The 24,805-nt window shown below is 40.0% G+C and overlaps 1 protein-coding gene across 3 annotated transcripts in view; it reads right to left on the reverse strand.

Annotated features, from left to right (window-relative positions):
• Positions 1 to 3,623: 3,623 nt before the first annotated feature.
• The window catches only part of ARID4A (AT-rich interaction domain 4A), a 47,576-nt gene continuing 26,394 nt past the window's right edge, over positions 3,624 to 24,805 (reverse strand). For 2 of the 3 annotated variants that reach the window (XM_059473682.1, XM_059473683.1), the window contains 14 exons: positions 20,916 to 20,988; positions 18,530 to 18,624; positions 18,113 to 18,210; positions 16,534 to 16,762; positions 14,670 to 14,920; positions 13,147 to 13,344; positions 11,999 to 12,083; positions 11,730 to 11,862; positions 11,362 to 11,424; positions 9,229 to 10,359; positions 8,174 to 8,278; positions 6,480 to 6,695; positions 6,109 to 6,255; positions 3,624 to 5,657 (listed from right to left, as the gene is read on the reverse strand). In XM_059473682.1, the coding sequence (XP_059329665.1) occupies positions 5,554 to 5,657; positions 6,109 to 6,255; positions 6,480 to 6,695; positions 8,174 to 8,278; positions 9,229 to 10,359; positions 11,362 to 11,424; positions 11,730 to 11,862; positions 11,999 to 12,083; positions 13,147 to 13,344; positions 14,670 to 14,920; positions 16,534 to 16,762; positions 18,113 to 18,210; positions 18,530 to 18,624; positions 20,916 to 20,988 (2,928 nt within the window). In that variant the 3' untranslated portion in view covers positions 3,624 to 5,553. The remainder of the gene's footprint in view (positions 5,658 to 6,108; positions 6,256 to 6,479; positions 6,696 to 8,173; positions 8,279 to 9,228; positions 10,360 to 11,361; positions 11,425 to 11,729; positions 11,863 to 11,998; positions 12,084 to 13,146; positions 13,345 to 14,669; positions 14,921 to 16,533; positions 16,763 to 18,112; positions 18,211 to 18,529; positions 18,625 to 20,915; positions 20,989 to 24,805) is intronic. The other variant, XM_059473684.1, reaches the window with a different exon arrangement.

Genomic DNA, 24,805 nt, shown 5'->3' on the forward strand with positions numbered 1-24,805 from the left:
TGCCTGTGGATAACAACATTCCATAATTATTCCCACAGCATTTTGTGGGGCTGCTCTCACATTCTGAGTCAATCACATTCAAATACCTGCACAGACAAACATAAAATTTTACCTCTCACTGGTTCCAGTGCCAAAACATTTCCTCATCAGAGAGGGATTGTCCTGCCCACCTGAGGGAGCCACTGCCCCTGTCCATGCCCCTGGGATGGCACACAGGGGTCACCTGCAGGGTGGGAAGCAGAGCATGTGCAGAAGGAATTAAGGGTTGGGGCTTTCCTTTTTTTTCCTTTTAAAATAGCTTTATTTATTCATAAGGGAAATAAAGGAGCATCAAAAGATATGGTTTTAAGTTTCACATAAACATAAACAAGTTCCTTGTTAAAGCAGAAAGCAAACACACTCTTGTGCAATATAGCAAAGTATTTAATACAAATTCCACATCTTACCCCTCCTTATGAAACTGGCATAGCTGGCAGGAGCAGGGTAAATTAGGTCAGGCTGTACCCAGATGAGGGATTAGAGGAGGAGTTTAGGAACAGCTGAAGACACCAACAGTGCTGGAATGGAAATGTTGTTGGGTTTACTCTCAACAGCAGGAAAGTGAGAAATCACCAAAGCCCAGCACCAAGGCAGGGCAGTGTCCCCCAGCAGCAGCTCAGGGTCAAACACAGTGACAATTCCTGCAGGCTGGCACAGCTCCAGGGCAGCTTTCCTTGGCTGGCAAACACTGCCAGAGGGAAAGTGAAGCAAAGCTTCCATGGTTAGTGCAGTGAGTGAGCTGTGCTGGGGCACTGAGGCCAAGGGGCATCAAACAAAGCCAATTCTCATCTCTGGAAATTCTTGGTGAGGGATGAGCAGCAGCACAAGGATGTGAACCAATGTGAACCAATGCAAACAGCTGCAGAGCTGAAGCAGAACCAACCTGCTCTGAGCCAGAATGCCACTGCAGAATCTCTGCAATGGGAAGGAGCAAGAATAACACCATAAACAGCAAAGATAATTCAAAATCAAGAAGAAACAAGAAAATTACTATTCTTAAAAAAATTTTCACAATCAACACTTTTATCCTTCCAGTTTTCTTCAAATGGCAGCATGGTGAGCATTTGTCATTGAGCTGGGGCTAATCATAAAATCCACCACTCACTGGCATTAAAACAAACACACCATCAGGCCAAAAACACTGGAACACAAAAAGTAAATTTACATATCCATCCAAAGCAATGGATGGGGCTAATAAATAAATACTTCAATAAATAAATACTTGTGGAATTTGGGGAATGCGCAGGTATTCAGAGCAAACAGAAGACCCCAAATAAATCCCAGCTCCTCTGGGGTAACTGATAAAGGTGAGTAATTTTAAACACTGAGACCTCTTAAAATCCCATCCTGTTTGGTGTGAGGCAATATGGGAGCATGACAGACTTTCTGAAAATCTGAGAGAAACAGCTTAATAGTGTGAGCTAATTACAAAATGTCATTTTCCTTAGCCCTGGAATTACAGTGAGTCAGCCTCTGGGAATATCCCCTTTGGTTCCACTGCTTTATTATGGCCCCCACATCTCCAGAGCCTCACACTCTAGCAAATAATAAAATCCCAAGACCAGAGAAGGAAAATAACCAAGATTTCAGTGCATGATTTTTGCAAAGGGCAGTGAAGTTTTTTTGCAGTGAAGTAAACAGCTCAACATACTTTTGTGAACAATTAATCTTTTATTTCAGCTGGTAAATCTGGCTCATGTCAGATTTCTTTCAAGCCATCAAACCAAACCTGCTTTTTTCTTAAAAAGAAGACTACAGCATTTCTTAGATTTACTGCTGTTAAAGAATTCCAGTAAATGCTGCCCAGAAAATCCATTTGGCTGCCTCAGCTATCCAAGAAGATTTTTAATGGGCAAAAAAAGAACATGTTATAAAAGTAATAATTTTTTAATGCAATATTCCATCTGGCTGACAAACCTGTCTACAAAGAGAAGGCTCTCCCAGCAGTGGATTTTCTGACTGAGGCACAGGAGCTGACAATCCTTAGATTCAGTTTCTCCTCCCAGCTCCACATCAAAGCCATCCTGAGTAATTCTGGTAGCCATTTCTGCATGACTCCCCCTACAAAAAAAAAAAAAAAAAAAAAAAGACTATGTAACCATTTTAAAAATTTCTGTCTAATACTGCACCTTCTAAAAAATTAGACTGAAGCATGCACAAAAACACAAACACTGATTTAATCACCTTTTCTGCTGCTCCCTGTGAAGGTCAGACACATCATCCTTCAGGAAGACAAATTTCTTTGCCCTTGTTATGCTTTTCATTCACAGGTAATTATTACTGAAAATCTGTTTAACCTCAGTCAAAACAATGTTTTGTTATTATTGTTCTGACAACTCTGCTTCTCTTGCCTGATTAATCAGAAGAAACTTTCCCAGCCACCAGCAACCTGATGGAGGAGCCAAAACCAAGCAGGGATTTAACTGGGGGTTCTGAACTTTCACATTAGAAAATAAAAACTCACCAGTACAAATGCAGCTGATACACTTGATGGAAAGTGAATAAAATAAGTAAGGAAATGAATCTTACTTACCTTATGTCCTTGCATGGAAACATTCTGAGGTTTTCCATCTTTCAGATTTTTGCTAATACAAAAATAAATTATCAGGCAGTTCTTTGTATCAACTGCAGAAAATGAAGGAAGAGTCTGATTCTCTTACAACCGTGCTTCTTTTAACAGTGTTCATTCCATACCTTAATTTTATTTTATTTTTTTTTACCTTCTAAGAAAGCTTGAAATAGCAAACACCATTTTGAGGAAAACCTGTAGAAGATCAGAAGGCAAAAGAACAGCACAAAGACTGCCAAGAAGGTGCTTTATTTCTGCTTGGTCTCAGAAACACAATACCTAATCTCTTACTAAAAAAAACCCAATTCTGTATAATCATAATTACTGTGTCTTCAACAGGACAAACTTCCAGCTAGTGAAAGACACTTTGGAATTTATATAAACAAGACTTCAATGAGGGGATTATTGTAGAGTTAGAAATCATAGATTTTATTAGGGTTTCATCTTGATTTCACCTTTAACCCAGGACAGTTCAATGATTCCAGCTGGTTTTCTTTTCCCTGTGCAATTTTTAAACATCACAGCAAACTACTGCAAACTTCTACTGAATAATCTGATGTGCTCCTTCCCAGAAGGATAAAAACCAGGGAATCAGTGACAGGCTGGAGGCTTTGCCTTGGCACAAAGTGCATCTTTTGCTGCAGGTTCAGTGCTCTGCCAGAGTAACCCCAGCTGGTTTTGGGGTGAGCATGGGAAGCAGGTGGGAGAGGAAGCAGGGAGGAAGCTCTCCCTGTCAGGGCTGGAATGGGGTTCCATGATCCATGGGAGCATACCTGGAGCCTTCCAGCAGCATTTTAAACATTCCTAAGAGACAGGGACAGCAGCCAGCTGAGAACACACGCGGGGAACATCCAAGCCAGGGCAGCAGCTCCTCCATCCTCTGTGCCTGTTTAAGATCTCACAGTGTGCACACAGGTTAGAGATCAGAGATCTGCACAAGATGGCATTAATCTGTTATTTGCCAGGATTTTAGATTGCTTCTGTAAATATTAAACATTTGACCCATGTTACTTCCTTTTAAATGAGTATTGCTTTTTATTCGTAGCTGTTAGAAGATTAACAAGTAAAAGTTAGCTCTGAAAAAGTCTTTACAGTAATTTATGGAGATTAACTTTCCTATTTAGGGTAAAGTCCAGACATTTACAAGAACAATCACTTAAATAAAAATAGAATATAAAGCCTATGTTTAAAACATGGCCTTTATTAGCGCTGTCTAGTGAGCTCCATATTTATCTTACATTGAAATAGTTCTGCTTTGCTTAAGAAAAGACAGAAAAAGTGCATTTACAAGAGTACTTTTTCTTTAATTTTCTGCGAAAATGGAAGGAATTGGAATCACAAGTTGACAAATGCTGTAAAATGAAATTTCAAGAAACATCAATTTTAGTAATGCTACGCCATCACTAGTGTTTCCTCCTGACCTTCTGCTGTGTGGAACCAGAATATCCTGATATACAGTCTAGAGCATCTATGTTATTACTCTACAGCATATTAAACACAGAAAAAGGGGCTCAGGCCCCCTTTCAATGTACAAACATGAATAAAAAATTGTTTAAAAAAATCACTTTTTATACATAATGTATATGCAAACTGCTTTAAATACATGGGTTTGGAAGAGTTATTTACAAGCTGCATCAGCCTGTGGGACAATCCACAGGCAGAGCACACACAGTTGCTTTTACTTTATTGGTGCATCTCAACTTTGGGAGATAGAAATTTATTCGGCAGTACAGCAAACACAAGAACTTGTGACAAAGCATCTTAAGGGCAACCCAAGAAATTTTGTTCCTCCAAACAAGGTTAAGTACTAGGACTGCCAAAGTTTCCAAATTAAGTTTTATTTTAACCCAGATGCCTGCTGGCAGATCTGTGAGGTGGAGGATGTGTAGACAGACCCATTGGAAGTACAGGTTTGGCTACTGGATAACTCCTCCTGCAGAGCCAGAACTGAGAAGGATGTTTTGTCCAAAGAGTGAACTAACCTAGAATTTTTTTTTCCAATTTTATTAATATTTTAAAAAATACATAAAAATACAACATCCAATGTCTGAATAAATATATTTAACAAGTTGCAAGATACCTTATTTTACACAAAAATTTCAGCTTTAGAAATCTTGTTAAATAACTTCATTGTTGTTATATATTTCATTTTTCGTCTTTTTGTAACAAAATAAAAACTCTGAAATTACATAGAAAAAAGACAAAATATTTTTGTCAAGGGATAAGATAGTCCACTGAAAACCTATTCACAATTCCACTGTAAACATTAATAAACATTAAAACATTTGCATAATTGTGTGCTCAAAAATCCTATAAAAAGTGGAAGACTTATTACAACTGTAGTTTTCAGTCAACTACACTTCCTTTCACAATTTATTTTGTCCCATTTACAGCTTTAAAACTGGGCACATTGCTGAACACATACTTTGGCAGTTCTGTATAGCAAGTGCTTCCACAAAGAGGAACTACTCACCAAGAGTTACCCACAGCTTGGTGAAAGTGCAGCAGTTGCTCAGTTCTTTTGGATAATACTCTGATGTCTGCTTGGTGCACTTGCTTTTTATTTTTAAAGATCACCCTAGAACACCTGAATGCTTCATTGGACATTAACTTTGCAAATTTGATAAGTGCCCTTCCTCTGTGTTAGGAAAAAAAAAAAAACAAACAAAAACAAAACAAAAAGAAACAAACAGGAAACAAAAACAAACACAATTACAAGGATGCCACGTTGTGCCTACAAACCTTCAGTTACCAATGAGCTTAAGTTCTCTGAACAGTAAATTAAACAAAAGAAGAGGGTAGGAGGGGGGAACAGGTACAGTCCAGCAGTGGAAGTGTGTACAGGATATACTTGGCAATGTCCAACCAGTTGAGTGCTTTCTGTGGCAGAATTTCAGGGTTTATGTCCATGGCAGAGAGCTGCTGGCAAGGCAGAGAAATGTTTATCACCTGCACTCCACAGCCAGCACATTCTGGGGAGGAGAGGATGATGAGGGGCTCATTCCAGTGTCTGAGGAAGCAGATGACATGGATGCTCCTGTGTGGGACACTGAACACACAGAACAGCAGATCAGCATCAGGTTATCAAAGTACAGCTCACAAGGAAGGTTTCCTTGCTTTTAGGTTGTGTAAAAGACATCAAAGAGCAGCCCAGGCACAAAAAACTGATATAGAGGTTCTGCCAAGTGCTTTTCCTGCTGTATTCACACAGGATCAGCCTTACCCAGTTATTGAAAAGGTAACTCAGATGAGTCTAATGGAAACACCTGCACTAGGAAATCCAAGTTTCTATCACACAGTTATAAAAGACTCAGCAAATGTTTCTGTCAGGTTCAAGTTCCAAAACACCACAAATATTCTTTCTAAATACACACAACAAACAGATGGTAACACTTTCCTTTCTTCTAAAATATCATCAATTCAACTCAAATTGCTTTGAGACACACATTTCCAAACAAATTAACTCCTCATGGGAATCATAAAGCAAATCTCAAGCTCACCTTCTCTGTCTTTCTTTTTCAACCTTTTCCTTCTCCTGTCTATGGTTGCTACCTCTGACTTCAAGGACATGTAGTATTTTCGGATCTCCTGTAGCTTTTCTTGGAGGAAGGAGATCCTTTCAGTGCTGCTCATGTTGTCCAGTTCATCTGCAAGTGGAAAGGAAAGAAAAAATACCTTTGTCAAGGTGATTATAAACAAATGAATGCAGTTCTTAAGAGGACGTAAGACACAGCATGGAAGACAACACATTTCTGTAACAATGTCAGAAAAGGCCTACATCTAATCTAGAATCCCAAAATTTTCATGTTTTTCCTTCAGAACAAATTTTCTCACCAATTCCCTGTAATCAAGTCATTTCTAGAATCCTTACTGAGCTGGAAGCTCCATTTGTAGACTCTGGGTGAAGCATTCTGGTGGTGCTGCTTGTCCCTGTGCTTGTCCTTCTCTCCATCCTTGATGTGAGGAGAAACCACCCTGGCAGGGGAGCGGGAAATCTTCTGGGGTTTGGATGCATTGATGTGTTTGACAGGAGTACATTTACTGGAACTGTCCAGGACAGGGAGATCCTCACTGTCACTGCTTTGTCCTGCAGGAAAAAAAATTCATTTGAACTTAAGAAACTCCACATTGACATTTTTAAAATTGTGGTTATAAAGAAAACAATGATTCAAAAAACTCTGCTGCTTCTTGCTTAGAAGATCACACCCAAGGAATAATGATCTCAGATTCCATGGATAACCTGATCAGACACAACGTGCACTGAACTCTCAAGTGTAATAATAATTGATGCAGGGCTAGCTAGGCCTAGTTAAAAAGTAATAGCCAAACTTCTGTACAGAAATAATAAATAAATTTACCAAAATTAGAATATTAGAGCACTGATAAACTGCCTTACATCACCTATTTTAGCTTTCTAATATAAAGCAGACACTAAAACCCCTTTCTTAAAGATTAAACCTGGATTACTATGGGTAGGTAGCACTATGGGTGGATTACTATGGGTAGTATTTAGTTATTAAACTGCTTTACACATCTAAAGGAACAACTCTGAAATATGACTAAAACAACAGAAGTTCAACATGTAACAGAAAATTTTTAGCTCATATATTCAAATATTTTAGATTCCCACAATAACTGCCAAGTTCTCCACAGGCATGTTAAATATATCTGAATATATGTCAGATAATTATATTAGCCAGTATTTTAGTTTGATATTTAAAAATATAACAGCGTTGCCACAAAGCCAAAATCACAGATTCAGTCGTGCAGTGATTGTCAAAACTTTTGTGACAGGACAAGAGGGAATGTCCTTAAGCTGAGGGAGGGCAGGGACAGATGGGATATTAGACAGAAATTCTTTATAAAAAGATGGTCAGGCCCTGGCACAGGGTGCCCACAGGAGCTGTGGCTGCCCCTTCCCTGGCAGTGTTCCAGGCCAGCTTGGATGGGGCCTGGAGCAATCTGAGATTGTGAAAGGTGTCCCTGCCCATGGCAGGGGATTGGAACAAGATGACTTTTAAGGTCCTTTCCAAACCAAACCACTCTCTGATTCTCTGAAAAATGAGCTGCAGAAACACAAAAATTCAGACTTTCATAGCAAGTCATAAAATAATCAGATGCTAGAGAGAAAAACTAGACAAGATGCTTTTGGATGAAAAGCTTTTCCTTAGCATCCAACATTTTTCTGTATTTCAAAAACATTTTTTCCCCAGGAGAAACACCTGTTTTAAGACTTTAAATGTGCCCTCTGCCAAATCCATAACACATCCAACATTTAAAAATCAGCATAATGCTAAATATGTACTAGCTGCTAATATAAACAATAATTTAGACATTTTTCTTAAGTAAGTAATATAAAACAGGCCAGAGATTTCCCAGTTACACTGGGAGAGAGCTCAGAACTCCTCTCCAGTTTGTCACCAATAATCACAATGAATAAAAATAAAAAACCTTGAGAGGGAAGCCCCATCCACTGGAAACTGTTTGTAACATGAGAACAGTATGTTCTTACACATATTTACAGGCCAGGACACCCTTCCCCCTCCCCTCTCTGCAGGAATATACCTGTTCCATTCTTTTCATTTTTGGCTGCAGCACTGGTTCGCTTTGGAGTTCGCTTTTGCTTTTTTGCCAGCGTTCCACTATTGCTGTCACTGGGTCTTTTTTGACCTGTGAGAGGAGGAAAAAAAAAATCAAAAATAAAATATAATATACCTCAAATACTTCTGCTACTAAAAAGCTCTTTTTATAAGCAACAAAGAAAATTAAAACCAGAGAGCCTGAAGAGGAGGAAGCTCTGGGGAGAACTTAGAGCCCCTTCCAGGGTCTAAAGGGGTTGCAGAGAGCTGGAGGGGGACTTGGCACAAAGGCCTGGAGTGACAGGATAAGGGAGGATGGCTTCCCACTGCCAGAGGGCTGGGCTAGATGGGATATTGGGATAGAATTTTTCCTTGTGAGGGTGCTGAGGCCCTAGCACAGGATGCCCAGCCCCATCCCTAGAAGTGCTCAAGGACTGGATGGAGTTTGGAGCAACCTGGGATAGTAGAAGATGTCCCTGCCCATGGAAGGGGACTGGAACAAGACTGGCTTTGAGGTCCCTTCTAACCCAAACCATTCTGTGAATCTATAACCAGCAGACAAAACAGAGCAGCAATTTTTAGCCAAGTGACACCCACCTCAAGCCACCTTCAGGAGGATCAGAGCTGGTCAACATCAGCTTACAGTATTAATTTTACACTTTAAAAATCCTGCATTACTCAACACACTTGCTACATTTCTTATGTTTACCTAAAATTTCTATGAAACTGCAGTAGTGGTGGTGCTGTCAGGGTTCAGGAAGCATCTGGATGATGCTCTTTACTCAGAAATCTGTGATTCTCCTACTATTTCCCAAATAAGCCAATACAAATGAATTACATTTTATTGCAGCAAAAATAGTTTTATAGGTTCCCCTGATCCCATGGATATTGCCTCTCCCACGTGACACTACAAAACCAAAAAACAACGCTTCTTCCCTCCATGCAGACAAAACAGAGCAGCAATTTTTAGCCAAGTGACACCAGCCTCAAGACACCTTCAGGAGGATCAGAGCTGGAGTGGCTCCTCCAGGAATCGCTCACCTTTCTCTCCCGTCTCCCTCTCCTGGCCCGCCATGCTGCAATTGCTCGACGTGGTGCTGGCCTCGAATCCATTGGCAGACTCACTCTCACAGAGCCCCTCCTGAGACTCCTCTGCCACACTGTCCACCTCAATGGTCATGTCACTCTCGCTCTTGATGCTGCGGGACTCGTCCTGGCTGAGGGCCAGGGGAGAGGCCACCGGGAAGCTCGAGGGGATGCCGGGGGCTAAGGCAGAGGGGGCAGAGTTGGAAGCACTGGGGTCTGGCTTTTCTGCTGTTGTCTCTTCAGTGCTGCTCTTCTCCTTCTCATCCAAGTCATCCAGGTCTACTTCATGGCACAGCAAGGTCTCAGGGCCAATCTGAGGCATTGTGTCATCCTCATCTTTCAAGGGCAGGCTCTCGTTGTTTTCAGCTGGCCGTTGGAAGTTGTCACTCCTCAGCTCTGCCCCGTGCGGCGCCGATTCCGCCACCAGGGACGGCATCTCCTGGTTCTCAGTTCTGAGGGACTCCTCAGCATTCAGCCCTCTACATTCCTCTGCTCCACTACATTCATTGGTCCTCTCTTCAGATACAATATTTGGCACTTCCATCTCGCTCTCCCGCCGGTTTCTCTTCTCAGGTGATGCCTGTTCCAAAGTTTTCCTTTTTAAAAGTTTCTTATCTTTTGTGGAGGGCTCTGTTTCACTTTCAGTAGTGCTGGAAATGTCTTTACAGTCCAAGGAAGACACATCTAACCTTTCAGGTTCTGTAAGAGATTCATTTGCCACCTCTTCCTGGCTTCCTGGTGCAATCTTTGCATTCTCCAACGAAGGATCTTTTGTCTTGCTCCTTCTCCCTTTTCCCTTAGGTGATTTTTCAACCTCTCTTTTGATTTCTTCCATTTGATCAGTTTTGTTTCCAAAAATTTGAACAATTTGTTCACTTTCCTCAACTTCCAGTTTCAGTGTTTCCAGCTGCTGTACTTGAGTCCTGTCGTTTTCCTTCAGCACATGAGAAATCTTTGGGTTTTCCTCATCCAGCTTCTCATCACGGAGTTTTTCACTTTTTTCCAGTTCTGAAGTTTCTGGAGAAAATTCTTCATTCAAATTCTTTTCAGATGACTCATCTGCTTCACTGTCAGATGTGCCAGAGTCTAAAAAAAATTTAAAAAGAAGCAAACAGCACCCTAAATAATGAATTGCAGCATGACTTTTTATTTGAACCTCACAAAAATCCTGCTTTCAGTAATCTATGGTGTTAACATCAGTTTGCAGTAATAACTTTACACTTTAAAAATCCTGCATTACTCAACACACTTGCTACACTTCTTATTTTTACCTAAAATTTCTATGGAACTGCAGTAGTGACGGTGCTGTCAGGGTGCAGGAAGCATCTGGATGATGCTCTTAACTCACGTGATTTAGCTGAAGTCTGTGATTCTCCTACTATTTCCCAAATAAGCCAATATAAGTGAATTAGATTTTATTGCAGCAAAAACAGTTTTAGAGATTCCCCTGATCCCATGGATATTGCCTCTCCCATGTGACACTACAAAACCAAAAAAAAAACCCACTTCTCCCCTCCATGCAGAGAAAAAAACCCAACCCAAACCCAAAAATAAAAACCTTCTAAACCCCAGTATGGACATTTCATTGCTGAACTATTGTACAAATGCTGCACCACACAGAGAGCAAGCATTAGTACATTACCAGGAGATTACTCAGGGACCTGTACTAAAAGGAGACAGTGATTTCACTTCAGTTCTTGTTCAGAGAGGCTTAGAAACACCCAAGATGTGCTCCCATTTGTGTATAATTAACAACTCTGCTGGATGATGGAGTATTGAGGTTGAGGACTTAATTAGCACAATAAAGACCATCATTATAGCCCTGGATTTGGTCTGTTCAGGACTGAAAGGCTCTGGCTGAAGAACATGGGATGACTTGTACAGTCACTGACTGCTCTTGTGTGAGCAAGCTGTGCTCCTCAGCAGTGTCAGCTCAGCTGCTTACTCAACAAAATTTACAAGGAGAAAGGAAAAAAAAAATAACCAACTAAAAAAAGGTTAAAAAAAAAACCCCAAAAAAACCCAAACTTCTTTTCAAAAAGGTACTGAAAAAGCCTCCAAAGCATACACAGGGCTGAGATCACTCACCGTTTGATCCTCTATCAGAATCAAACATTCCTGAGCTACGTCTGGTCTGCCTGCGAGGTGTTGCTAAAATTAAAATCGAAAGAATTAATTTGTATCGATCGGAGGGAGCACCCAGTCCCGGTGACGTAGTCCCGACAGGCGGAGCAGGAGCTCTGGGCTCCAGCCGAGGGCACCGAGCTCAGCCCTGGCTCCCCCTGAGGGCACCGAGCTCGGCCCGGGCTCCCCCTGAGGGCACCGAGCTCGGCCCGGGCTCCCCCTGAGGGCACCGAGCTCAGCCCTGGCTCCCTCTGAGGGCACCGGGCCTGGCCCGGGCTCCCCCCTGAGGGCTCCGGGCTCGGCTGTCCCTGCACCTCCGGAGCCACATTTACCTTCACTGTTGGGCGTTTTGGGGAGGCTGCAGGACGTGTTGGATGGGAGAGTGGATTTCAGAGGGGGCCGCCCACGCTTGGATTTTTGTTTCTCCTCATCCTTCTTCTCATCCTTTTCACCATCTTCTTTATTCTGCAGAGGAAACAGTGGATTTTTATTAATGTTTCATTGCTGATTATCAAACCTTTTGCTCTATTAAAAACTAGACCGTGGCCTGAAAAACTTTTCTTTAAAAACAGTACTACAACAGACTTATTGAAATCATTACTTTTGTTTTTTTCTTCTGTTTTCTCTTTGGTCCTCCTTTTTCCACTGGCCAGATAATCCGATCAGCTTTCACCCATTCATCATACCTGAAAGGGAATGAAAGCATGCTGTTATGTTGTTTGAATATGAGGAGTAAAAGACATGAATTAACACAAAATATTTATTAATGAGGTAGGAAAAGGCTCAGAGTACCCTGGGGTAGTGGAAGGTGTCCCTGACTATGGCAGGAGGGTGGAATGAGATGGGATTTCCTTTCCAACCCAATCCACACCATGACAGCAGAGCCTCTATTTACAACTCATGCAGTAGTCTGGCCTTGGAAAGGTGAATGACATTTCCAGTCCATAAAAAAACCTTAAGGGATGAGGGAATTAAGGTACAAACTTCCCAGTCTCTCACTGGAGCACTCAGGGGACTGAGTCAGCTCTAAAGTGTCACTTGTTCCACATCAGACACATATGGTGTGTTTTCACCATACCTCAGCAGGAAAATGTACCTTTTTTTTAATTATGGCACCAAACAGGATGAGATTCTGAAAAGCACAAACACTGATGCTCCTCAAAATCTCCTAATTGTATTAGTAAAGGGAACCTGTAAATATTTAGGGAATACTGTCACTCTCAATTTCATTTTGCCACATAAAGCAATTTGCTTATGGATTTGGAACACCACATGTTATATACCAGAAGTAAATAAAGTGCTATAAAGACTGCCTGCCAGGAGAAGCATTTTTACAATCCCAGTTAACATTCAATACAAGAATATTTTGGCAATTTTATTGCCAAAATTCCAGTGCTTAATACACTTAATTGTAAATATCTTCACCACTATCAATGGCTCCCTTAAAGGAAAATTTGCTAATGCTAACACTGACAGACACAATAAATATCAGGGATACTCCTCGAACGGGTGAGGATTAGTAAGGCAGATGGACACTTAGAAAAATACAAGTACATTCTGACATTTCAATGCAAGACCATGAACAAAATCACCAACATTGAAAAGTGAAGAAGACAGAGCCTGTTATGTTGATAATTCAATATGGAGCCAGGTCACTGACCATCTCTCACTTTATTTCCTTAAAAACAAAAATTTCTTTTGCAAATAAGCCTTTGAACAAAGAAAGGCAAGGCAATTTCTTATCCTCACCTTACATTCCAACCGTAGTAATGAACTAAATATAAAACCTCTCCATCATCAATTTCTGTGCTTTTAATACTGGCTTCATAGATTTTTTGAGTCTTTCCACGTCCATATTTTACTTTCACTTTGGTTCCAGTCAGGCAGGGTTCTGTGTCCTCCTCATCCTCTTCACCTTCTGATTCTCCTTTGTTCTCAATTTCTTCCCTGCAGTAAAATATATTTTAAATGCCCACTAATTAGTAACAATCATATTTTAAAATTTAGAGAGTAGTCGAGGTAGAAAAAGGCTGCAACAAAAAAAGAAATTAAATTTCTATACCTTGTCACATCTCTGAAGCTTGCTCAGAAACAGATTTTTTTAAATCAAGAACAGAACTTAGGGATAATAGGGCTAAGTGCCAAAAATATCCAGCAAGTTTTATTAAAATTTAAACACAAATTATAAAGCATACAACTACTTCAAAGCTTAAAGATTATTTTTAAATTGATATTTTGATAATACAAAAAGGAATAAAAGTTAACTCAGTGTGTGTCTCCTAAATAGCATAGGAAGAAAGAAGTAACTTCAGTTTCTGAAATATTTGATTTTGACACATTATTTATAAAAAAAAGGTACTTTTACCATTGGCTTAACATGCTACAGTTTATTAACTGCACCTGAGTTTGAATTGTGATCCTCTACAGTGAATCCATCACAGTGATCCTCTCATGACACAAACACCATTCCACTGGAAAAAATCCTGATCACAAAAGTGTTCAGCCAAGCTTAAAAGTGTCTGCAGAGCTCTTTATTAGATACATCCACCTCTCATTACAACTTTAGCTACTGTTTAAATATTATACTCAAACATATTTTGATGAACTACAATCAAACCTATTTTTAGCTATAATTCCTTCCCTACTTAAGGGACAATTTGGCATAATTTAGAAGTTACTCTACAAAAAAGTCAGCAAGAGATAAAATACTAAAAGGGACTATGAGTTTGCTTTTAATGAAACAGATTTGTTGGCCTCCAGTGAAAGATCAATTATCTTGTGGCAAGGAACTCAGAGGACAAGTAACACCCACACAGCTTAAAGAAAACTTTGCTGCCTTGATCATCTGAGAGTAAAAACAAGGAGCCTGCAGCTTCACCAGCCATCAGCAAACCCTTCAAAGCACAGGAGAAGAGGGATTTGCCATATTTCTGTTTCCACTGCCCAGGGAAGTGTCCCCAAGCTGTTCCCACCCTCTCACAGCCTGGTCAGTTTGGTGTCTGGAGGTATTGTGAGATAAAACACCAACACAGCCTTGGCAAGTGAAGTGACAGTGAAAAATACAGCCTGGCATCGAGCACAAAAAGATGCTTCCAGAAAGTACAGCAGGCTCTACAAGCTTGAAATAAAATGTTCCCTTCCCTGCCTGTCTGAGTGAATAAGGCTGCTGATTTTCACACTTCAGGAAGATCAAGTCTGTGTCCTCCTGCCTGGAGAACAGCTCAATCATGGCACAGAGAGACTCAAAGAAGGTGATACAAGTCAGTGCTTACCTGTCCCTCTGCCTCTCTTCCTCTTCATCTGACTCTTTATCAGAATCCTCCTGTTTCTTAATTTTCTTCTCTTTTTGCTTTGGTGTGCTTTTCTTCCCTAGAGGAGTTTCATTTTCTTTCTTTTCTGCATTCTCAGGTGTTTCCTCTACATCTTTGTTTTCTTTGTTACTGTCTTTTAACTTGTCTTGTGTTTTATCCTCTTCACCATCTTTTTTAGCAGGGGCTGCATCACGGGCAAGTCTTCTTCGTCCCTGGAACAGAAATAAAATCACTTTAATGACTCCTGTCCCCTGCTTTCTTCATAACCTCTCCAAATCTCAGCAAAAAAGTGAGACATGCAACTCCTGTAGAGAAGAAAGGCTGGAGATGACAAAAAAAGTGAAAAATATTCTAAAATAGTAAAATTAAAGCTTTAAGTTTTTCTATCTGCTTCATTTGGAATAATGAGGATGAGTTTCTGATTAACTGATGGAGGATTTCAGGACATTTGTTTGGACCTGTAATGTTTGTTACTCTGACAGAAAAGGCCAAAATGTCTTGTTCACCTACAGCAATATCATTATTTGAGTGCTTGTATAGGAATATGGAGGGGAGGCATCTTCAATCCTGACAGTCACCTGTGGACATCAAGGGCAGAAATAGAGTTTCAAAAAACTCTAAATATCCCATTTTTAAAAGGCACCTTGAGTACTCAAGGCAGTTGCTGCCTGGGACTATCTGCAACTGATTCTTAGAGTTTTAGCACAGGATTATAATTTGATTTATTAGAAGTCTCTTGATGGGATCATTGTTTTTTAGTCAGAACAAAGAGCTAATTATCATAAAGACAAAAAATTCTTACATTTCTTTATCCTTCTTTTGAGCTTTCTCAAAAAGAAAAACTCAAAAATAAATGAACAAACTAAGAACAAAGCTAATGTCATGTCAGGAAGTTCACTGAGGCTGATGCAGCTTGGAACAACCATTTTCATTTAAACAGAAATATAACAGAAGTCTCAACCTGTGTTTACACCATGTCCTTTCATCTATTAATCTATAAGGCCACATATTTGCTTGAAAAGCTGCTTTGCAAGGACGACTTCAACTGAATAACGTTTTAGTCAAACACAATCTTTAGAACTTGAACAATTTAAAAGCAGCAATTGTTGTCCTTCAGTAGTTATACTCTATTGAAGAGCACAAAATGTTCTTTTAACATAATTAAATGAGTGCTGTAGTCATATTCCAACACCTTTGAAGTACTGTCTGTATTCTTCATGGTGTTTAGTACCCTCCAGCTGATGGGCCACTGATCTGATCTATGTAGCTACTAACACAACTCTCACTTCTACAGCATTTAAAGACAAATGAAGGCTAAACTTAATTGTTCCTCCCTCTACTTTTGTCTATATACTCTAAGATCTGAGTGTTTCTTCTATTAGAAGAGAAACTGTGATAAAAATCAAGCTCAGAGAAATGGGTCTTCCTTTGATTCTAAGATCCACAGCAGGTTTTTGATATTCCTGTTTCTTGCCAGAAGGCTCCAGGTTCCATGTGCCTGTGGAAACCCTCACCCACAACCAGACTGTCCTGCTGTGTTTCACTGCTGTGATGAGAACAGCTCCAAGGCATCCCTGAACCACAGCACTTCCAGCTGAGCCTGAGCAGATCCCAGGCATGGTGTGGAATATGAAGGAATAATCAAATCAGACTCTGTGTCCAGGTAGAACATAATTAACAATTAACACTCCCAGAACTCCACACTTGGACCAGTGCAACAATTCCAATGTGCAGCTGCTGCACAGGGAAAACTCACTATGGGAACTGTTCACTACACAAAGGGGCTTTGTTAGGGAGTAAACACAAATCAGTCCAGACCACTCACCCTTGGGGATCTTAGTTCAACTTCTTCTTTCTCACTTTCACTGCTGGAATAATTTTCTTCTGCTTCTTTTTTAACTTCTGTTGGGGGCATTTTTTGTTCCTCTTTCACACTTTCCTCCATTGGTTCCACGTGTTTCTGTGTCTCTTCTACCACTTTTGGTTCATTGTGATGGATGGTCCTAAACTGAATGTTTGCAGAACGGCAGTACTCTTCAAAACCATAAAGATACCTACAGACAAGCAAGGTCCCATTTATATTCCATGGTTTATTTTTCATTTATTGCAGTGCATAAAACCTATTTTCCTGCTCAGTAACTTCAGGAAAATAATAATAAAAAAAGCACACAACAACCAAATAAAAACATAAAAGCTAGAGAAGGTTTTGAAGTGAAACAATTTCATAACAAATGCTAAAAAAGAATACACAGAGGTGCTTCTCATATATTTAACTCCATTTCCATCCAGTTAAGAATTCATGACAGTAATGCCATGCATGAGCTTGCTCTCTGGAAACTGCCTGTGCACACTTTAATCCAGTTATAGGTGACAGAGGTATGAATTAGTTTATTCCTCAAAGAATTAATATGCAAGTTACAACACACTATCACTGTCACAACACATTTTCATGTGTCCAAACAACATCATCATTATTTCCACTGTAACAGAAACGAGTACACATTTACCAATTACTCTTTCCAGGATAAACACTCTTCTCTGTAAAATACAGACCTTAAACATGTGCCCAGTTCAAATCCCACTGAAGAGTGTCTCAACATTGTCATCTTCATTGACATCAGCATGAGTTGAGTCATTACTCATCCCTATTTCCAAATTTCCTTAAGTTTGAGTCAAGAGAATCTCATTCTTCCCTTTTACTCAAAAAGCCCAATTGTTTCTTGTCAAACTTCCAGGAGGATAAACAATAAAACAGTTTTTATTTAGAAAACAAGCTTGGAAAATGTAATTCCTGAAAGGTTTCCAATTCAAAAATTAAAACACAGCTGAAAAGTGAGGGTGAGAAGAAAAAGATTTATGCATTTGGTCAATGTAAGTAATGATTTTACTATTTAATAACTCTCACATCCACCATAGCAATGCACACAGTTATTCTACAAATTCTGCAAAGATTTTATGTAAATGTACAATTTAAGCATGCCTTTTTTCAGTCAAAACCTTTCACAAAGTTAAAGCAACTGGTATAAAATTCTCCTCAATGCATATGAGATTTAAAGATTAAGGAGTCTTATTACTATTAATTGTCTAACTGGCAAAACTGGATCTGCCAAAGCTTATTTTATAAATTTCAGTGGTTTATTCTGAAAAAGCATCAGCACAGGAGGAAAGTGAAAGTTTCTTGGTAAAAAATTAGTAGAATTCTGATGTATTGGCACAACAGGAACTTATTGCCCTGACTGCTTCCTCCTTTCCTCCACATCAGCACTGGAAAATGCTCAGAACTGTTCATTAACTGAAGAATATAAAATACTGTCTCTAACTACCAAAAACCTCTTGAATATTGTCCAAGCTACAACTAGGAAAAGAAAGAAGTGTTCTCATCACTATCCAATACAAGTACTTACTTTCTATAAGCAGTTTTTACGTTGTAGGAAGCAGCTGAGTTCAAAATAGGAATGCCAAGGTCCATATAAATTTGCTTCCATACAGCACCACTTTCAATCTTTGGGGGAAAAAAAAAAGAGAAAAAATGAAGTTTATAGGTTTTGTTAAATTAGAACATTAAGGAATAATATCTAACAGAGCTAAAAGCCAAAGTCTTTTATAATCAATGAACAGTTTGGGTTGGAAGGGACCTTAAAAATCACCCAGTTCCAACCCCTTGCCATGGGCAGGGACACCTCCCACTATCCCAGGTTGTTCCAAGCCCCATCCAAGCTTGCCTGAACACTGCCAGGGATGGGGCAGCCACAGCTTCCCTGGACAACCATTTCTAGATATGAATGAACAGCCATTTAATTCAGGGAACATCCAGCACTTACATTGTCACACCCACCCTGCTGATAAACCAGCCTAAAAAGTTTGAAGAGATTAAGGTCCTTGTAGCCCAGAACTGGTGGTTTATTGATAGGAGTACCTGAATGAAATAAAACAGAAACAAGTTATCCCAAAGAACAGCAAGGTGCCTCTTGCATTCCTTTAGCACACATTTGATTACAAGTATTCTTCTGCATTTTAAAATCTGTATTTAATGAATTAAGGTATGTTCCCAAGTCAGTAAATTCCAATGATCAGTCAAGGCTTCACTCTGTTTTGAATGCATCATTATCCTTGGGTGGTTTATCAGCCTCCCAGGTTTATTAACAACCCCCATCCACCTGGTCCACCTGGCTGCATCCCACTGCTCCTCTCCTGAACAGGGAGCACAGCCAGAAGTGCAGGAAGCTGCAGAGAACACCTGAGGAATGCTGGAATAGAGCAGTGTGTGAAGAGATTAACTAAAAGCACCGTGGGCTGAAAGGAACGAGGAAGAAGCAGAGAGGTTGGATTAGGAAGAGACACTCAGGCAAATTGTCAGAATGTGGAAAAGCACAAGGACCTGACAGGACATGAATATTTGGGGCAGTTCCAGGGAAAAGAAAGAACTCAGATCAGCTGAGTGGCAGTGACACACAGAACAGTAATTATCTGCAGAAGGAGAAACCATAAGTGACTTAGGGCAAGTGGCTGCATACGTAGACAATAATCCTCCCAGCAAGGAAGAATGCCAAACCTCCTCCCTGCTGCTTTGTATCTTCCCTCAACTCCATGCAATTATATTTGGAATCATTAAAATAATTTTATAGGACTTTGGGAACACTGTCATGATTCCATGAATCAAAACATTTATACTGAGAGAAGAGAATGTAGAATAAATCTGCTGGGAACAGAAATCTTGCTATAAGGATGGAGAAGGAAAATAAAAAGCAAACAGGCAAGGGGAAAGTCCCAGTCCCGAAGAAGTCCTGTGCATTGCTCAATCCACAGACTGGCTTGAAAAATATTTCATGGACTGAGTCTTCAAATTCATCATACAAATGCTTTCCTCTTCTGCCTTCACAAGGTCCTGACATCCCCACTGGTTTTGTAGTCTGTGAGTGTTTAGGAAAGAGAACGAGAAGGCAAGAAAACAGGAAAGTGGGAAGAATCAGGCTACATGAAAGGAAAACTCTGGATTAGCCCAGCAGCAGAATGATTTCTTTTCTTTCCCCCTAAGTTAGCCTTTTATTCCCCTAATGCAGCTTATTCTCCAGAAACACTGGTTATATACACAGGAGGCCTTCAAAATTATATTGGATGAGCTCCAGAACACTTTGCTATAATACATGCTCAATTTCTAAACTTCTGATAAGAACTGGTAATACTGAACAGCTTTTGGACTGTGCTTTTATGATTCTGTGCTCTAGAACACCCCTCCTTAGAACAGACCCTCTTTTACAAAGGCAGCTTGATTTCCCCATTAATTTCAACAACCTCCCACCCTCAAAAAAGAAAGGGGCAAATATTCAGACTCTGCAAGTTCTTCATGTTTCACCCTTAGCTCTGGTCATTTCAAATTCACATACATCAACATTTGCTGCACTCTGTGCTGCTATGGAAATATCATTCAGGTAGCTGCTGTCAAGAGAAAGGAAAGCTGAAAAGCAAAGGGAAAAGGGCAGCAGTTACACCTATAATCCACCTCCACACCAAGGCTACTGCAGGATGAAAATGGTATTGGAAATACAGGATGGAAATGGTGACTTCATGTGTAAAATTTATCAAACCAATATACTCTAAAAGACAAAATTCTGCAGGCTTGAATATAGATTTTTAAAAAGGAGCATAAAAGCTTCCATTTTCATGTCAGTCCCATCACAACTGCACATGCCTTATGCAGCAGCAGCTCTCCCAAGCCAGCAGGTACCTCCTGCTCCCTATGCAGAGCACAAGCACTTCTGATATTTCTGAAACCCAGACCTCAACTATTCTAATTTATTAAGCCTCACTTAATTCTCTAAAGACAGATGTTTAAAATACACTATTTTATTGTTGGATCTACAGGATAAAATAGAATCTTTTAAGTTGTCTCTTCAGGTATCACTGCTCCATATCAGCACAGAGATTATAGGATGGCACATCTCCATTCTATGCTGGTTGGATTTCACCATCCATGGACAGACTCCTCAGCTTCCAGCCTGGGATTAACAGCAGCAGAGCTCTCAGCCATGGCTGTGACAACCAGAAATTAACCAAGGGCTTATTTAACAAGTGTTGGGAACGTAAAAAAAGGCTTTGTGAAAGCAAAACAAAACCAAAACACCACAGGGAGGATTTGAGTTCCCTTTGAGTGCTGTGCCACTAAAGAAGTGGACTGGAGATTAAAAAAAAAAGAAAATTCAGTGTTACCTCTGTCTTCCATAAACTTGTAAAGCTGTTGGAGGAAGTTGTCCCTCTCTTCAGGATCAAGCTCTTCCTCAGGCTGTGAAAATAAATGCAGTCATAAATGAAAACAGCAAATATGCAAAGTAACCATTTATTTGTACAAAAGCCTAAGAGCAAGAACTAAACCCAAACCACTTCCCATTTGGCCCTGAACCCATGTAATGGTGAAATATGCAGAAAACAAAATTTACTCAAGAAGACTGAAGTGGGACCTCAGGAGGAAAAGAAGAAAATGCAAGTCAGGGAAAGCATCAGTCCAGGACAGAATCAATGAGTGACCCTCAAAATGAAAACTCTGATACACACAGCATACCTGCCTAGCACAGAAGAGGTCTGGTATTTACAAGATTGAAAGAATTCACAGGAATTCCAGTTTGGTTTTTTTTTTTTTTTGTTAGGTTCTTTCTGCTTGCTTGGGGCTTTTTTGTTTAACTCATTTTCCATATCCCAGCTTTATCTCAGGTTGCAGATCAATTCTTTCTCCAACAGTACCTGTTGGAGATGCTCCAGACAGTATTTGTTTTGTAATTAAGTTCCAATGCTTGATTTCAGCTTATATTTGGAAACACCTCTAAAGTCACTTCTATAATTTATTATTATTATAAATTCCTTAGTTTCACCTTTACAACTTGAAGCCTCAAAGATATAAACACTATGAGATAAATTTATGGCAAGTAACCCTCAGCATGAAACAAAGAAATTCCTTTTATTCCATTTTATTCCAGTGAAAATTATTTAAAATACAGTCAATTTATTGGAGGGGGTGGAAGGGGCAGGCAGAGGAAATAATGTCTACGTATCTTCATGGAATTTTGAGATTCTAGCAGAGACCAAAAAAAAAAAAAAAACCAAAAAACCAAAGCCTTTTCCCTGCACTGCTTTCTGCATGCCACTTTCTTCCTGCCAGCCTGGCAGTTTGCACAAGGCAGGCTGCAGCTGTCTTGAAGGAAAGACGTACAGTACGTGTCAAAAAATCTTATCATTACATTATTAAAAATAACAGGAAAGTGACAAGCAGTTCCAGAAGGAAAGCAGAACAACAATTTAGATTTCAGTCATCTCTGCATTCTGTAAACTTTAAGCTGCAAGGCAAGGAGATAGGCAGGGAAATGGGGATGTACATGTTAATGCCTTGCTAACCAGCAATCTGCCCAGCATCAGAATGAATCCCAGCCCTGCCTGCTTCACTGAATTCTGAGCTTCTAAACCCAACAGGGCTCAGCTACAATCAGGCAGAGACAATATCTGTGTCTTACTTCACTAATTTTTCTTGTGGAATAATTGGAGGAAATTAAATGTGGAATCACAAAGCTGTACAGCATCAGTTACCATTTGCTCAGCACATCACAGGGATTATATAAGGAGAAACAGTTATCTATAGAATTAGCATGCTCTTCCAGGTTATCAAGTGAAGTATTGCTATAGAAACCACAGCTTTTTTCTCTCCATCCAGACTGCAAAATAACTTGAAGATCGAGAAATTTCTACATCTACTGTAATGTTTACTGGCTGAAGGCAATACAGCTCAAACTGTGCAAACTAAATACATCTAATAACAGTAAACATCCAGAAATACTTCTGAATAGTTGAATTAAAGCCATTTCTTCTGCGTGGGCACCAAGCCAAACCAGAACTGTGGGTCAGAACAGCAGAAATGTAGGCTAGAAACAGCAATCTTGCAGCCAGAATTTAGCCATTCCACTGAGACTGAGAGGAAGAAATGCAGATGAAGAAAAGCAAAAAGGGAAGATGGAAAGTATTATAGGGTGGGGGCACAAAACCTGGCTGCAATAATGATCCACCTGTGAGACAGCCCAAAGTCTGCAGCTGCTTCTCTCTGCTGGTGGTTTAAGAGCCCTTTGACAGAGGGAGGCTGAACTGTGCCTGGCACTGAGGGCAGTGCAGGCACCAGAACCTTCTGAGAAGTCCCCTGAGTGAGCCCTGAGTGACTGTCACCACAGAACACAGCCTGGATCAGCTGCTCTTCTGCTTCTGGCCAAAATGACAAAGACCAACCCCTCCTGGATATGCTTACTGCAAACATGAGGATAAAATGTCTTTTTTTTTACCAGGGTTATCTGTTTGGAAGTGGACATTAAAGAATTCCAAAGAGTGTTTGCTGTTCTGAGTGAGTATGACTATAAATCTATCAGCCATCATAAAATTATAGAATGGGTTTGGTGGAATGGACCTTAAAGATCACCCAGTCCCAACCTCCTGCCATGGGGGTTCATCTAAGCTGCTGTAAATCTGCACCAAATCGGGGAAATAGCTGAGAAATGTTGATGCCAGAACCTGTGATCACCATCAGAGAGCAAATGGAGAGCTGAAATTCCCAGCACTGTTTGCAGCAGGAACAGGATGACAGTGCTGCTCTCCAAAACTCACTGCTACTATCCAGGCATATGTGCCCATTTTAGACTGGGCAGAAGTAAGTTTACAGTGATAATTATTTAAAACCTGTTACTGAAGAGAATTCTGTCTCTCCATTTCATTTTGTTTCTTATACAGATGTTGTAAAAAGGGGGAGACTATAGCCAAAGGTAAGTCCAAGTGAGAGGCAAAACAACAGGAAAATTTTAAGCTGCAAGAGTTCAAAACTGAGACCTTTCTGCTGCTCATCCAACATCCACAGCTAAATGTAACATGAGAAAAACTTTATAGTTTCAGGATGAGAGGCTGAATTTAATTTAAATGAAAATAAATTTAAAAATCTCTAAGATGCCCCTTTTCTAATTTAAAGATTGAAATTTTATGAGTTTGAGATTTTTTTCCTCCTTTTTGACAAGCAGGCCACATGGAAATAGCAAAACAATAAAACTGACCATGAACATTATCTTTTATCTTTGTATAATGGACATGCTTCCTTCCCAACTCCATTTCTTAGGAACATTAACAGCATTCATGTATTTTCCAGATCTATCTGGTACCAGCACCATGAAGCACACAGAAATGTGTAGAACACTTTTGCTTCATTTGGTTTTGAGTCACCTAATTCACCATGAGCTTTGCCTCTGTCCTTAGCATGATTTTCAACAAGAATGTGGCTCTGTTATCCTGACTCATCATTCACTCTCCAGAAAGATGTTCAAGCTTCTGTGGGTGCCAACCTTTAGAGCTGAGTGGGAGCACAAAGGATGAAATAGTTGCTTCTACAAAAGAAAGAATGAATCTCTACCTCCAAGCACGTACACCCTGCACTCAGGCAATCCAAGGTGGAGCTACCAGGGACAGATCTCTCTTTTATGTTATAAATAGACTGACAGGACCATAAATGCTTCTGTGAAAGAAATGCAGGTGAAGAGGAAGAGCAGCATCCACAGGATTTGGAGTTCAGAGGAAGAGATGATCAAGACAAGCTGCCAGAATTACAGTAAATGTAATTTTGTTGCTTCACAGTACTTCAATGAGATTTCATCACTTGCACATTTGCTTTCTAAAGCTGAGCTTGAAAACTAATTAAGGAAATGACAAGAATTAAACTGATTGCAACAAGTTAACAGCTTTGAACCACGTGGAGATGAGCATGGTCTTAAAATGTTAATTTATACCAACAAGAAACCAGAAATTCCACAAACCAACAATGACTCACTCCAGAGCTGTGCCTCAGTTTGCAACTTCCCTTGCAGTGACATTCTGAGAATGCCTCTTTGCATAAAACTGTGAGCAAGGAAGGCTCTAAAGAACATTTGTGCATGGCATGGTGCAGGCTGTGCTTCACAGTAGCCACAACTCCTACAAATGCACACATGCATGAGGAGGAGGATTTGCTAATCAATGTTTAGCTATTTTTAAAGGCTATTCTGTGCATTACACATCACAGCTGCTTAGGGGGGTTTATATATATAAATCAC

Source organism: Ammospiza nelsoni, chromosome 6 (genome assembly GCF_027579445.1).
Source record: "Ammospiza nelsoni isolate bAmmNel1 chromosome 6, bAmmNel1.pri, whole genome shotgun sequence".
Lineage (NCBI taxonomy): Eukaryota > Metazoa > Chordata > Aves > Passeriformes > Passerellidae > Ammospiza > Ammospiza nelsoni.